The sequence below is a fragment of the Acomys minous genome (genome assembly GCF_964271855.1).
Source record: "Acomys minous genome assembly, chromosome: 4".
Lineage (NCBI taxonomy): Eukaryota > Metazoa > Chordata > Mammalia > Rodentia > Muridae > Acomys > Acomys minous.
The window spans coordinates 11,832,791-11,844,411 of NC_140486.1; the positions used below are offsets into that span (position 1 = coordinate 11,832,791).

An 11,621-nucleotide genomic window follows, 5' to 3' on the forward strand; every position below is an offset into this window, starting at 1 on the left:
TCCCAGGTCTCCCTTGCGCCTCTCGAGGTGAGAAGAGGCGGCAGTTGGCGGGCGAGCGAGCAAGTGGGCAAGGGAACCGAGGCTTTCTCAATCGCTCAGTATAGAGCCTCATACCGTAGCGCCATTGTCCAAACACTGCCTACTCCCTCCTTCGCTTCCCTATTGCTTGTTCATTTCAGAGGTCTTCAAAATCCTTTAACACCCCACGCCCTGTCTCCTATTTCGGTACTTGAACACTTACTTCTGGGTCCCATCAAGCCATCCAAAACTGTGCCTTCAGCTTTCCTAGTCTTTATCTTCCATGGCTCCATGGCCTTATCTGTTTTTAGATGAGATCTTGGTCCACTTGCCTCAGCCTTCCTTACCACCCCTTTCTGCACACGTTAGGAGTCAGTTTGTCTCCGTTTGATCCAAATAAATTGCATGCAGGCATAGGCAACCTAGTGTGTTCACTGTGTGTGAGGGCTAATTTTCATTGTCAACTTGACTGTTTTTTGTTTTTGACACAGGGTTTCTCTGTGTACCCCTGGCTGTCCTGGAACTGGCGCTGTAGACTATAATGGAGGAATTTCTTTAAATTAACCATTTGAAGTAGGCAGACCCACTTTTAATGTGGGCCATCCCTTCTGCTGGCAGTCTATAGATAGGACATGGAAGAAAGACGCTTGCTTCCCTTATGTGCTTGCCCTCACCTTGCCAGCAGTGCCATTCCTTCACTGACGTTAGAGCCTACTTCCTCGGTGTTCTGGCATATACTAAAGAGCTGGCCAGACACCCATTCTTGTGGACTCTACAACTACTGGATCTCTCTCTCTCCCTCCCTCCCTCCTCTCTCTCTCTTTGTCCCTCTCCCCCCCCTCCCTCTCTCCCTCCCTCCTTCTCTTGGGCTCTGGAAGAGGCTGCCCAGGTTCACTGAGTCAGAGGGAAGACACTTTGCTGTGCTACCTCTTCTGGTACTGCAACATCGGGTGCCATGAAAGCCTTCTCTTGACTGATCTACCTACCTCAGTTGTGTAAGGGGAGGTGGTAATGCCAAGAAGCAGGAGAGGGCACAGCATTTATATAGCTCAGCAGGTGGCTAGCTTCAGTTACAGAGGGACAGCCAACTGCATCTAAACACCGAGAGTGGCCAGAGCAAGAAAAAAGAAAAGGGCGGCAAAAAGGAGCAAAAGGGCAGAATGCCAAGGCAGATAAAATAATAATAATAATAATAATAATAATAATAATAATAATAATAATAATAATAATAATAATAATAATAATAATAATAAAGCCTGTGAGGAGCCAGAGGTTTGGTCACCAGGAAAACAGGCACATCTTTAAAGCCCAGAAACCCCAGATGCCTAGGTCCAATCAAGAACTCTAACACTGGCTGCTGCCAGGGGCTGAGACCAGGATTGCCTGGAAGCTCTGATGCCAGCCAGTCAGCAGCCTTTGAACCTTGACCTTCTAGGCCCACACGAGAGTTCTAACACCAATAGGGCTGGAAGTGCTGAGGCTGCACCAAGTCTGCAGCCCTCACGCTGCTCCTCCCATCTGACATCACTCCTAGGCCCACAACACCCACAGAAACAGACCGGCAAAGACCACCTCCTTGTGGAGCCTTGCTGGTCCGGGCAGTTCATAAGCAAAGCCCGAAAACCACTCTACTTGAGTAAAATTGTGCCGTGAATGTTTTATTATCTTGAGACCCTAAAAACAGAGCAAGGCACAGACACTGGCCAGAGCATAAGAGGACCATCATTACTAAAACATTTGGAGTCTACAGACATGACACCTTGTTCATCCTGAAAATGGATCAAGGGAGGACATAGTGGGTTACAGGAACATCAGGTTACCGTGGACTAGAATAAGATATTGCAGTTTTAAATATCATCTGCTCTGGGGGAGCTCAGGGCACCCCAGACAACATCAAAACAAGACTATGAGCAGGCCTCCATAAGCAATGCTATAGTACCCTGGTCCTGCTAGGTTCCCAGTGGAGTGAACTTGAACAACATTCCTAACTAAATTAATAGAAAGGTGCATTGTTACGTCTTACGTGAGCAGTGGGGTAGGACCAAAGTCTCTGAAAAGTTTGTACAGCTCAGTAGGTAGAGACAGGAATACCCTGAACTGAGTGCTTCTTAAAGAGCTGACAAGAGGCTCAGACTTGGACACAATCATCTTCAGCGTTTTAATGAGGTGTAAATCGCCAAGGCCGGTCAGTTAATCCTCAGGCCAGAGAAATGTCCTAGTGCCAAGCTCCTCACAGAAGCCATGAACTCAAGGACATTTTTTGGTCCAGCTGCCAGCCCTTAAGTCCAGCCTTCTCCAATTGACACATTACCAGAAGGTCTTCAACACTGAGTTGAAGACTCCTCCAGTTTTAGAAGTAACTTAAAGGTTACTCGAGAGTCCTCTTGATTTATGTCAACAATTCAGTGAATATTAACATTCATTAAATTTTTACTCAGCAATTTTACAGTAAAGAACAAAAGAGGTCAACAAATTTATAACGCTAGGTTTCTTCTAAGGCATGAACCAGATACTTAAGATGGAAAGTCAACTTTATTTATAAAAGTTCTATACAGAAAGATGCTATCCAACCCTTTAAATTATTGTAACTGAAGCACTTCACATATTATTTGCACAGTTTAAACTTTCCTGTACAGTAGTATTATGGATGAGCAAAGAATATCAAAGTTGGACTAAAACATTCATAAAAGACATAAAAAACAAAACCAAATCAAAACTAAAGTAAACTAAAAACAGTTTCATAAATAGTCTACTGGCAGACAGAATGAGCAGCTAAGAATCAACCTACCCCATGTTGCTCCACTGAGGAATGGACTCTGACCCGGGAGAGGCAAGCACTTCATAATTAACCTGCTTGCACAGCTTGCTTTGTGAGTGTATGGGCTGATTTTGCCAACTAACAGTTACACTGATTTTATCGAACAAGTCATCTTTGTAAAGAGGGAAGACTTTCTACCACTGACAATATGCAAATACTCTGGTGTCACTGTTCAGGTCAATTAATAGACAACGGCATGAAGAGAACTTAAAACCAGTTACCAAACAATTGGTTTTTGGTAATTAGAATTCTCCCTGAAATAAGGGTATTGCCCCATATAGTTACCTATAAATTTATAGCAGAAATGATGTAGGCTAGTTAACCAAAGAGCTCAAAATAGATGCCAAATTACTAATTTGTCAATTGCATCTAATTGTTACTTTTAAGAAACTCTTTAAGTTTCTATAGGAAGTTAATTACTCTCAGGTCATATCTAAATGACAAGGAATCCCAAAGCTTTGGGGGAAAGTCCATCCCTGAGCTGTGAGACAGAACAGCATCTAATGGAACAGAGGCAGCAGTCTGGTGCCTTTAAAGAACTTGACCAATTACAACCAAAACGAGTATGCTCCAATCTCGGAGTGCTCCTGCCTCTGATGAGCTGATCTTTCTGTACTGAAACTACAAGTGTAACATTAAAAAAAAAAAATCAGATAAATATAAACTCTGGTTTTATTGAGCCTACTGAAACACGAATACTCCAGTCACAATGGAAATAGTGGCTTTAGAGAGGGCGTCTCTTCCACTGAGTCGATGACTTCCCAGCGATGTTCAGCCAAATAACAAAAGCAATACAATAGTAACTGAGTTTACTATTATCAATGGCACTGAAAAGGAAAAGAGAAGTTTGTTACTATTAAAAAAAAGGAAGAAAGAAAGAAAAGAAAAAGAAAGAAAAAATTAAATAGTAGCAACTGGCTTCCAAGGAGGATGGAAGTATCTAAAAATACGCCATCATGCTCACACTGTAGTAGTAATAACAGAAAAATACACTTTATAAAACTGAAGACACTCTTTTGGTGGATGGTAGTGAAACAGGGATGCTCTGTACCCCTGGCTGGCCTGGAACTTTCAACAACCTCCTTTCTCTGCCTCCCAGGGGACAGGACTGCAGGTGTGAACCACCATGCCCAGCCCCACTGCACATCCAGATGCATGGAGGCATTTAAGGATGGGTCAGGTGCACCTCTGGGATTTTATCGAACAAGTCATCTTTGTAAAGAGGGAAGACTTTCTACCACTGACAATATGCAAATACTCTGGTGGGTATTGAAACAGTGAGATTTAAGAGACGTCTAACTTGAAGGTGTGTGGTATTGACAATTGTGGTGGAGAACATTGTGACAGCCACAGCCAGAGAGATCCACAGGGCTACACACTTAAGCAGAAATACAGTACAAGGAAGGTTCTGCAGTTTCAATGTATTAACAATGAATCCAGAGATATGATTAAGACATGCAAAGTCTCTAACCCTGGTGTTTAAATATGAGGTGTTTGAACTCTGTCTTGGCTGAAGTGTTGCTCCAGAGTATTTCTCAATACAGTGACAGATTCAGAACCCTTAGTTCTCTCTTGGAAAATCTTCATGATTCTACTTTACAGCGTGGAAGCCCCGGTTTCTAAACAGCAAGGACATGGTTGTCTTTCTGCCCTGACAGGTAACACACAGAGCAGACTAGTAACATTGCATTCCCTAAAAGATGTGATGTAAGAAAGAGGCCAGCAGGTTTCAAGCAGCAAGTCCAGGTTCCAGAAGACAAAGCTCCTACTACAAAGAGAACCCGGTGGTTCACACTCCCGGATGCTTCCCTTCTATAATCCTTCCACAAAACTGTAACTTAAATGCCCTGTAAGTTCTTCATCTTACCTCTCATCACGGTTCTCACTGACCGAATAAGGTTCATTAGTTGAGACTTAATTCCTGGCTCCTCTCCGAATCCACCAATTCCCTGGTCTGTTCCCCAGCCAACTGCGCAAGACAAAGACAGCCGAGTTAGATGCGTTATGCACTCGTCTTATCTCCTCATTAGTCACCGTTAAAAATTAGTTTGAGCTCTGAACAGAAAGTCGTATGTCTCAAAGTTAAAATATTGAGCTCGATAGGTCGTTGTTTTTTGTTTGTTTGTTTGTTTTCCTGGCTTCCAGCTCTTCAGCTTCCGAGGGTGCTAGTGGCTGTGGCTGTCCCAATGTTCTCCACCACAATTGTCAATACCACACACATTCAAGTTAGATGTCTCTTAAATCTCACTGTTTCAATCCCTTTAGGTTTTTCCCTTAACGAGTTAGGACTTTCTACCTCAGAATTCAATGATGTTCACTGGACTGCAAACCATTACTTTAGCATTCTGGAGTGTGTCAGTGTGAGCTGGAACCAAGCCCTGCAAACACTAAGGAACAATGGCATAGACAATTACTTACCCATCAGCTGTTAAAGCTGGCTTCTGATCTGGGTCTGTCACATGGGGCTTTCCTAATATGCCCAGGTCACAGTAAATCTTCCTTCTCTTTGTTCCCCAAATCCCACTTATTGCAGAGACTTTTTTCTCCTTGTAGGTGGTTTTTCTGAGACAGGGTTTCTCTGTGTAGCCTTGGCTGTCCTGGACTCACTTTATAGACCAGGTTGGCCTTGAACTCACAGCGATCTGCCTGCCTCTGCCTCCCGAGTGCTGGGGTTACAGGCATGCGGCAGGGTACCTGGCTTGGTAGGTGTTTTCAAGCACTTCCCATCATATTATAAATTCCTGGAGGACAAGGACTGCAACTCACTGTCTTCATGTTTCTGTATTCTCCAGACCACAGCAAATACTTAGCAAAGGCTGTGGAACTGAACTCAGTTACAGTGGACTGAGTCAATCTAGGACAACGGAAGGTAAGACGAGTTCCTGGCTGTGGAATTGAACTGAATTGTAGTAGACTGAGTTAATACTAAGATAAGGGAAGATAATGTGAATTCTAAGATCATAAAATTTGTAAATAGTGCCATTTCTTTATTATTTCTATTACATGTGGACTTAAGGTGAAGAACCCTTATAACAGCCTTAGGGACTAGGAAGAAGGTTCTGTGGGAAAAGTACTTATGCAAGCACAAAGACCTGAGTTCAAATCCCCAGTACCTAAGACAGCTGCAGGAGCACACATCTGTAATGCCAGTGTTGCTATGGAGAGATGGGAGATGGAAACAGGAGAATCCCTGGACGCTTGAGCCAGCACCTTTCGTTCCCAGGAATCTTTTTTTTTTTTTAAATTGGGTTAGTTTTTAAAAGATGCTTACACACATTTTTAATATGAAAGGAATAAATCTTAAAAAAAAAAAGCATTTTCTAACATTACAAACATAACATAACAAAACAGGCAGATCCCGGGCAGCAGTAGCTGACAGGCAGATGCTCTTGGCTTACTGTGGCCCAGTCTTCACTCTCATGCTTCCAGGATGAAAACAGGCAGAAGTTTGGGTAAAGAGCACACAGTTGTGGCATTTGGAGGACCAGGGGGAAGAGATGTTTATCAGTTTCCCCTCTAAATACTATACAAGGCTTCTCAACTGTTTGGTTCAGGGCACTGATGTGCGCTTGTGGGGGTGTGCGTGCACCTGTGTGCAGGTAGATGGCGGAGGTCGATGCCAGGTGCCTCTCTTCTCTGCTCTCCACCCTTCATCTTGAGGCCCGTCTCTAGCTGAACCTAGAGCGCACAGATTTGACTCAGGCATCCCTTGTCTCCACGTTTGGAGTGCCAGGGCTACAACAGGTCACCAAGCCCACCTAGCATTTATGGGGATGACAGGGACTCAAATTCAAGGCCTCGGGCTTTTATGGGAGGCCCTTTACCAACTTAGCCACCACTCCAGCCTCAAACGACTGGTTTGTATGTACTATATGTGCCTGAGAACCGCATCGAGCTTGCTTGATATTAGCCTTATAGCTAATGGACTTTTCAGGACCTACTATGTACACAAGACTATATTATCTGAAAATGGATAGTTCTTGCTTCTTATCAAATTTCCCTGGCCAGAATCTCCACACAGTGCTAAACAGAAAGAGCAAAGAGAGGGTCTCCATGTCTTAGTCAGCGAAAGTAGTCAGACTTTCGACAGTTACGTATGATGTTAACTGGGACATTTCCATAGGTGACGTATGGCTGTTTGAGGAGTTTCCTCTTATTTCTTGTTCAAAAAATGTATTTTTGTTTTTGTATGTATGTGTATATACACGTGTACACACAGGCTAGAGGTTAAAATCAAGCATCTCCCTAAATCACTCTCCATCTTATTTTTTTTTAGACCAATTCTCTCACTGAACCTATCGCTTGCAGATCACACTAGATTAGCTGGCCAGCAAGTCCCAGGGACCATCTTGTCTCTGTCACCCTAGAACGTAAGGTCACCCCACACCTGACCTTACTGACAGGGCTGGGGAGTAAACTCAGCTCCTCTTGCTTTTGCAGCAAACAGCACCAAGTCACTTTCCCAGCCCCCAGGATCAACACTCTACCAGAGTACTAGGCTTTCTGAATGCTGTTCCTGTGCGTCTTGTGCTGGCTGCGTTGAATTTTGTTATTAATATGATGAAATGTTGAACCAATCCTGCCATTCTGGATAAATACCACTTGATTACGATGAATGGTGTTTTTATACATTCGTGGATTTTTTAAACATATACTTTACATACATTCGTAAGAAAGTTATAAATATTTTGTTTGTATGAGTATGTGTGTACGCCTGCTTGATTTATGTGTGCCACATGCGTGCAGGAGCCAGACGAGGGCACTGTGAGCCACCTTGTGCATGGTGGAGCCAACCCAGGTCCTTAGCTGCCTGCCGTTGTACTCGATGGAGTGTGTTCCCTGAAAAACAAATGCTTCGTTTGATGAGCACATGCTCCTGAGAGGAGTCGGAGTGTCTGGTTTTCACAGACTCACCACTACTCACATTGCTCTGCTGGGAGGTGGGTGAGCTCAGGGAGTCTTCACCCTCACCGTCTGGAGCTCTCTCCATTAGCATCCTGCTTCCAGACCCTCATGCAGTTCAGTGGGAGAGTTGCTGCTATCGTGTACAGGGGCTGGGTTCAAAAAAGGTTCTTCCACATTAAACAAAACCAATACATTATGTGTATGGATGTCTTGTCTGTATATGTCTGTGCACCGCATGCATGCCTGTGCCTTCGGAGGCTTGAAGAGGGCATCAGATCGCCTGGAACTGGGCTGACAGATGGTTGTAAGCACCATGTAGGTGCTGGGAACTGAACCTGGGTCCTCTGGAAGAGCAGCCAGTGCTCTTAACTGCTGAACCATCTCTCTGGGCCTATTCCCCCCCCCCCCCAGATTTTAAAATAATCACCTAAGTATATATGATAGTCTCTCACTTACCTACATATATGTAATGTTTCTTGTATGCAAAGCTTAAAATATTTATATCGTGGCTCTTTAAGGAGAAGTGTATGTTCTTTCAGGAGCCCAGTTTCACCATTGGCACTTAGACCCTCAGTGCTCTTCCAACTGGCTTGTGTGTTTAGGATGATAGAAGGCCCAGACTCAATTATTTCTTTAAAGCTGCCATTCTGTAAAATTAATATGTTCTTATAAGGTCACCATTTCTTTTCAGAAAATCTTTTGTTTGTTTGGGGTTTGGGAAGAATTGTTTGGTTTTGGTTTTGTTGTTTTTGAGGCAGGGTCTCCAAAGCCAGCCTCCAACTCCTTATGCAGTGAAGGATGACAAATGCTGGGCTGTGCCACTGTGACCAGCTTGATGCTGGGAATTAAGGCTGGGGCTTCCTGCATCCCAGACACTGTCTCTGCAAAATCTGAACTAGACCTCAGCTGAGAAACATTTGCTGAAAAGACCATCCTTTAAAAAACAACAAAAACCAGGCACCAATTCTTTCTGTATTTTTCTGTGCTGGGACTAAAGGCGTGTGCCACCACTGCCCAGCTAAAAGACTGTCACTTTAATGAAACTTTACTGTCTAGGTTTTCTGTTCTACCTCCACTTAAGTTATGTACTAGAGGGATTTGTAGTGCCTTTCTAGTGCTTATTTTTGTTTGTTTGTTTTTGTTTTGTGGTTTTTTTTCAAGACAGGGTTTCTCTGTGTAGCCTTGACTATCCTGAACTCGCTTTGTAGATCAGGCTGGCTAGTCACAGTGATCCACCTGCCTCTGCCTCTCAAGTGCTGGGGTTAAAGGCGTGCGCCATCACCGTCAGGCTCTAGTGTTTACTTTTATTTGCCTCCATGTATGTGTGTGCAGGACCTGCAGATCTCAGAGGAAGATGTTGGAGGCCCTGGAACTGGAGTTAAGCCAGCACGTGGGTGCTGGGAACCGAATCTGAGTACTTTACAAGAACAAAAAGAGCTCTTAACCAAAAAACCCCAGAATTTTTTGGCTTTATTTTTTCTCCCCCATTGTCAGTGTTCAACGTGCTGTTTGTGTATGGCTGGGAGCAGCAGGGAGCACATGAGGTAAATACTCTACAAGAGCTGTATGTCCAGCCTTCCCTGTACTTTCCGAGACAAGGTCTCACTAAGACCACTTACTTGCTCAGAGGTCTTAAACTCACTTTGTAGCTCAGTTCGACCTTACAGTTTCAAGCCTCCCCAACAACACCTTCTGCCCTGTTTTCTGGTCTGAATTAGTCTCCTAGAGTGCCTGATTAAAGCACCATGAACTAATGCTTAATATGACAGAAATCACTTCCCTACTTTTGGAGGCTACGTCCAAACCCAGCAGACCTGGTTCCTTCTGGGAACTGAGGGAGAATCCTACCAATGCTCCAGTAACATCTATCTGGAAGTTGCTGGAATCCCTGGGTTCCTCGGCTTGAAGGCAAGCCACTCTCTAACCTCTGCCTCTGTGACCACACTCTCTTCCTGTGTGCGCCTCTGCCTCTCATTCTCCCTGTGAAGAGCTCAATTTGATTACAAAATTTTGAAGCTGGCGTTTCCAAATTAAGGTAACAGCCACAGGCACCACAGAGCCAGAACACAATCCGACCCATCGCATGGTCTCAAAGATTTCCCTGTATCATTCAGAGGTAAAGAAATGGACTCTGGAGTCCGTATGCTCTACTGCGCCACCTTCTCCCCATGTGATCATCCAAGTCACCCATCCACTTCCTGCTTTAGAGTCCTTACCTGTAAAGCTGGAATAAAAGCACTTCACAGAGCAGCAGTGCAATCCTGGGCTTTCTCACACACATATGAAAAAACGTCTTACACAAATCCTGCACACAACTACGCAATTACTGTTTATTATCAATATTAAGGTCATATTCATCTACCTGCCTTTCTGAGATGGCCCTTTCTAAATCTACTTCTTCTCTTTCCCATTGCTTCCCCACACTGCAACTAACAGGAATCAGCAACACAAATCTGGCTGTAACCCTCGCTTACAACTATTTTCACCTCCCGTGGTTTTCATGCCAGAGTGACACTATGCAAGGCTCCAAACTTTTTCCAACCCGTTGCCTTCACCTAGTTAGTATACATTCACTTAACAAACTTACAGTCAGACACACTTCCTCCAGGCCTTTTCAGATTCTCATTTGTACATGGCTCCACATAATTTTAATAATCGGCATATTTGTTACTCATTTTAAATTAGCGTAAATTTCATTTTAAGGACAGGTGACTGGTGTAACCAGCCACGGTTACATATAAGCCTGGTACGTTTTTGTGTGTGTGTGTTCATTTCTTCCGAAGTAAGCGGAACGCATCCTTCTTGCTTGTGGGTTTGAGTTTCAGTGATTCCAAGGACACAGTTGGTAAACTGCAACAAATAATTCACATCGTGTGGTCCTGTCTCAGTTTTGCCCTATACCGCAAGAACCATAACGTGTGCAGGTCTTCATTTTTGTATTCCTCGATTCCAGTCCTTGGTACACTGTAGGCACCCAATGGGGCGTGCTTATTGAATGCCGCGCTCCTCGAACTAGGGTGGCTGGAGAGCCTCCTAATTCCTTTTCCCATTAACCCCAACTTCCACGAACCTCCACTGCTCTCTCTCCACATACATTCTCCCCATCAGTCATTCTAACAACTAGCACTCTGGAAAAAAAGCTACGTTCCTCTTCCACTCCCAGTACTTAAGTCAAAAGTCACACGCCAGCTTTCCGATCTATAAAGTCGGTAACAAGAATACGCAAAGAAATGACTGAGCGGAATTCAAGGAGGGCAGAATGGAGTCCGGGTCCCCCGCCGCCGACCCCAGGTCCCACACTCCTACCCAGGCTCGACACGCAGGGACGCCCCTCTCCTAGCCGCCCGGCAGTTCCCAGCCCCCACCCGATCACCTCCACACCCCGCCGGGGCACTCACTGTTCTTGAGGAAGCGCTCCTCGTGCAGCACGGCGATGGCGTTCACGCACAGCAGGGCCGCCTGCATCAGGGAATACAGCGTGAAGGCCATGGTTACCCCAAACTATTCCCAGGCTGGACTGACTGCTTCCCTGACGCCGCCAGGGACGTGGCGCCGCCACCACCCGCATCCAGCTACGGAAGCCCGCGCGGCCCGAAACGCGCTCACAGGGGAGCCCCGCCCCCGCTGTCATAGCCTCGCCCCGCGCCGGGTCCGGGGCAGAGTCCGAGCGCCTGTGACTCCGGGAGTCCAACACTTGATACAGTATTCAATCTCCAAAGACAGGGCCTGAAAATAACGCTTGTAGAGCATAGCATAATTTTAAAGGGCTCTTTACAGAGTGAAGTAAATGTTTTTCTAACACTTTCTGCCTACTTTTGCTTTTTTGTTAACTGTGGCTGTGAGAAGTGAACCACGTGTGAGGCTTGTGTTGTGTTTTGCT

At 45.0% G+C, this 11,621-nt stretch overlaps 1 protein-coding gene across 1 annotated transcript; it reads right to left on the reverse strand.

The window, feature by feature from the left end:
- Positions 1 to 2,531: 2,531 nt before the first annotated feature.
- On the reverse strand, positions 2,532 to 11,336 carry IER3IP1 (immediate early response 3 interacting protein 1). Its single transcript, XM_084781003.1, has 3 exons — positions 11,140 to 11,336; positions 4,704 to 4,805; positions 2,532 to 3,663 (listed from the first exon to the last, which is right to left on the reverse strand). The coding sequence occupies exons 1-3, from the start codon at positions 11,228 to 11,230 to the stop codon at positions 3,608 to 3,610; spliced, it is 249 nt and encodes an 82-aa protein (XP_084637129.1). The 5' UTR covers positions 11,231 to 11,336; the 3' UTR covers positions 2,532 to 3,607.
- Positions 11,337 to 11,621: the final 285 nt, after the last annotated feature.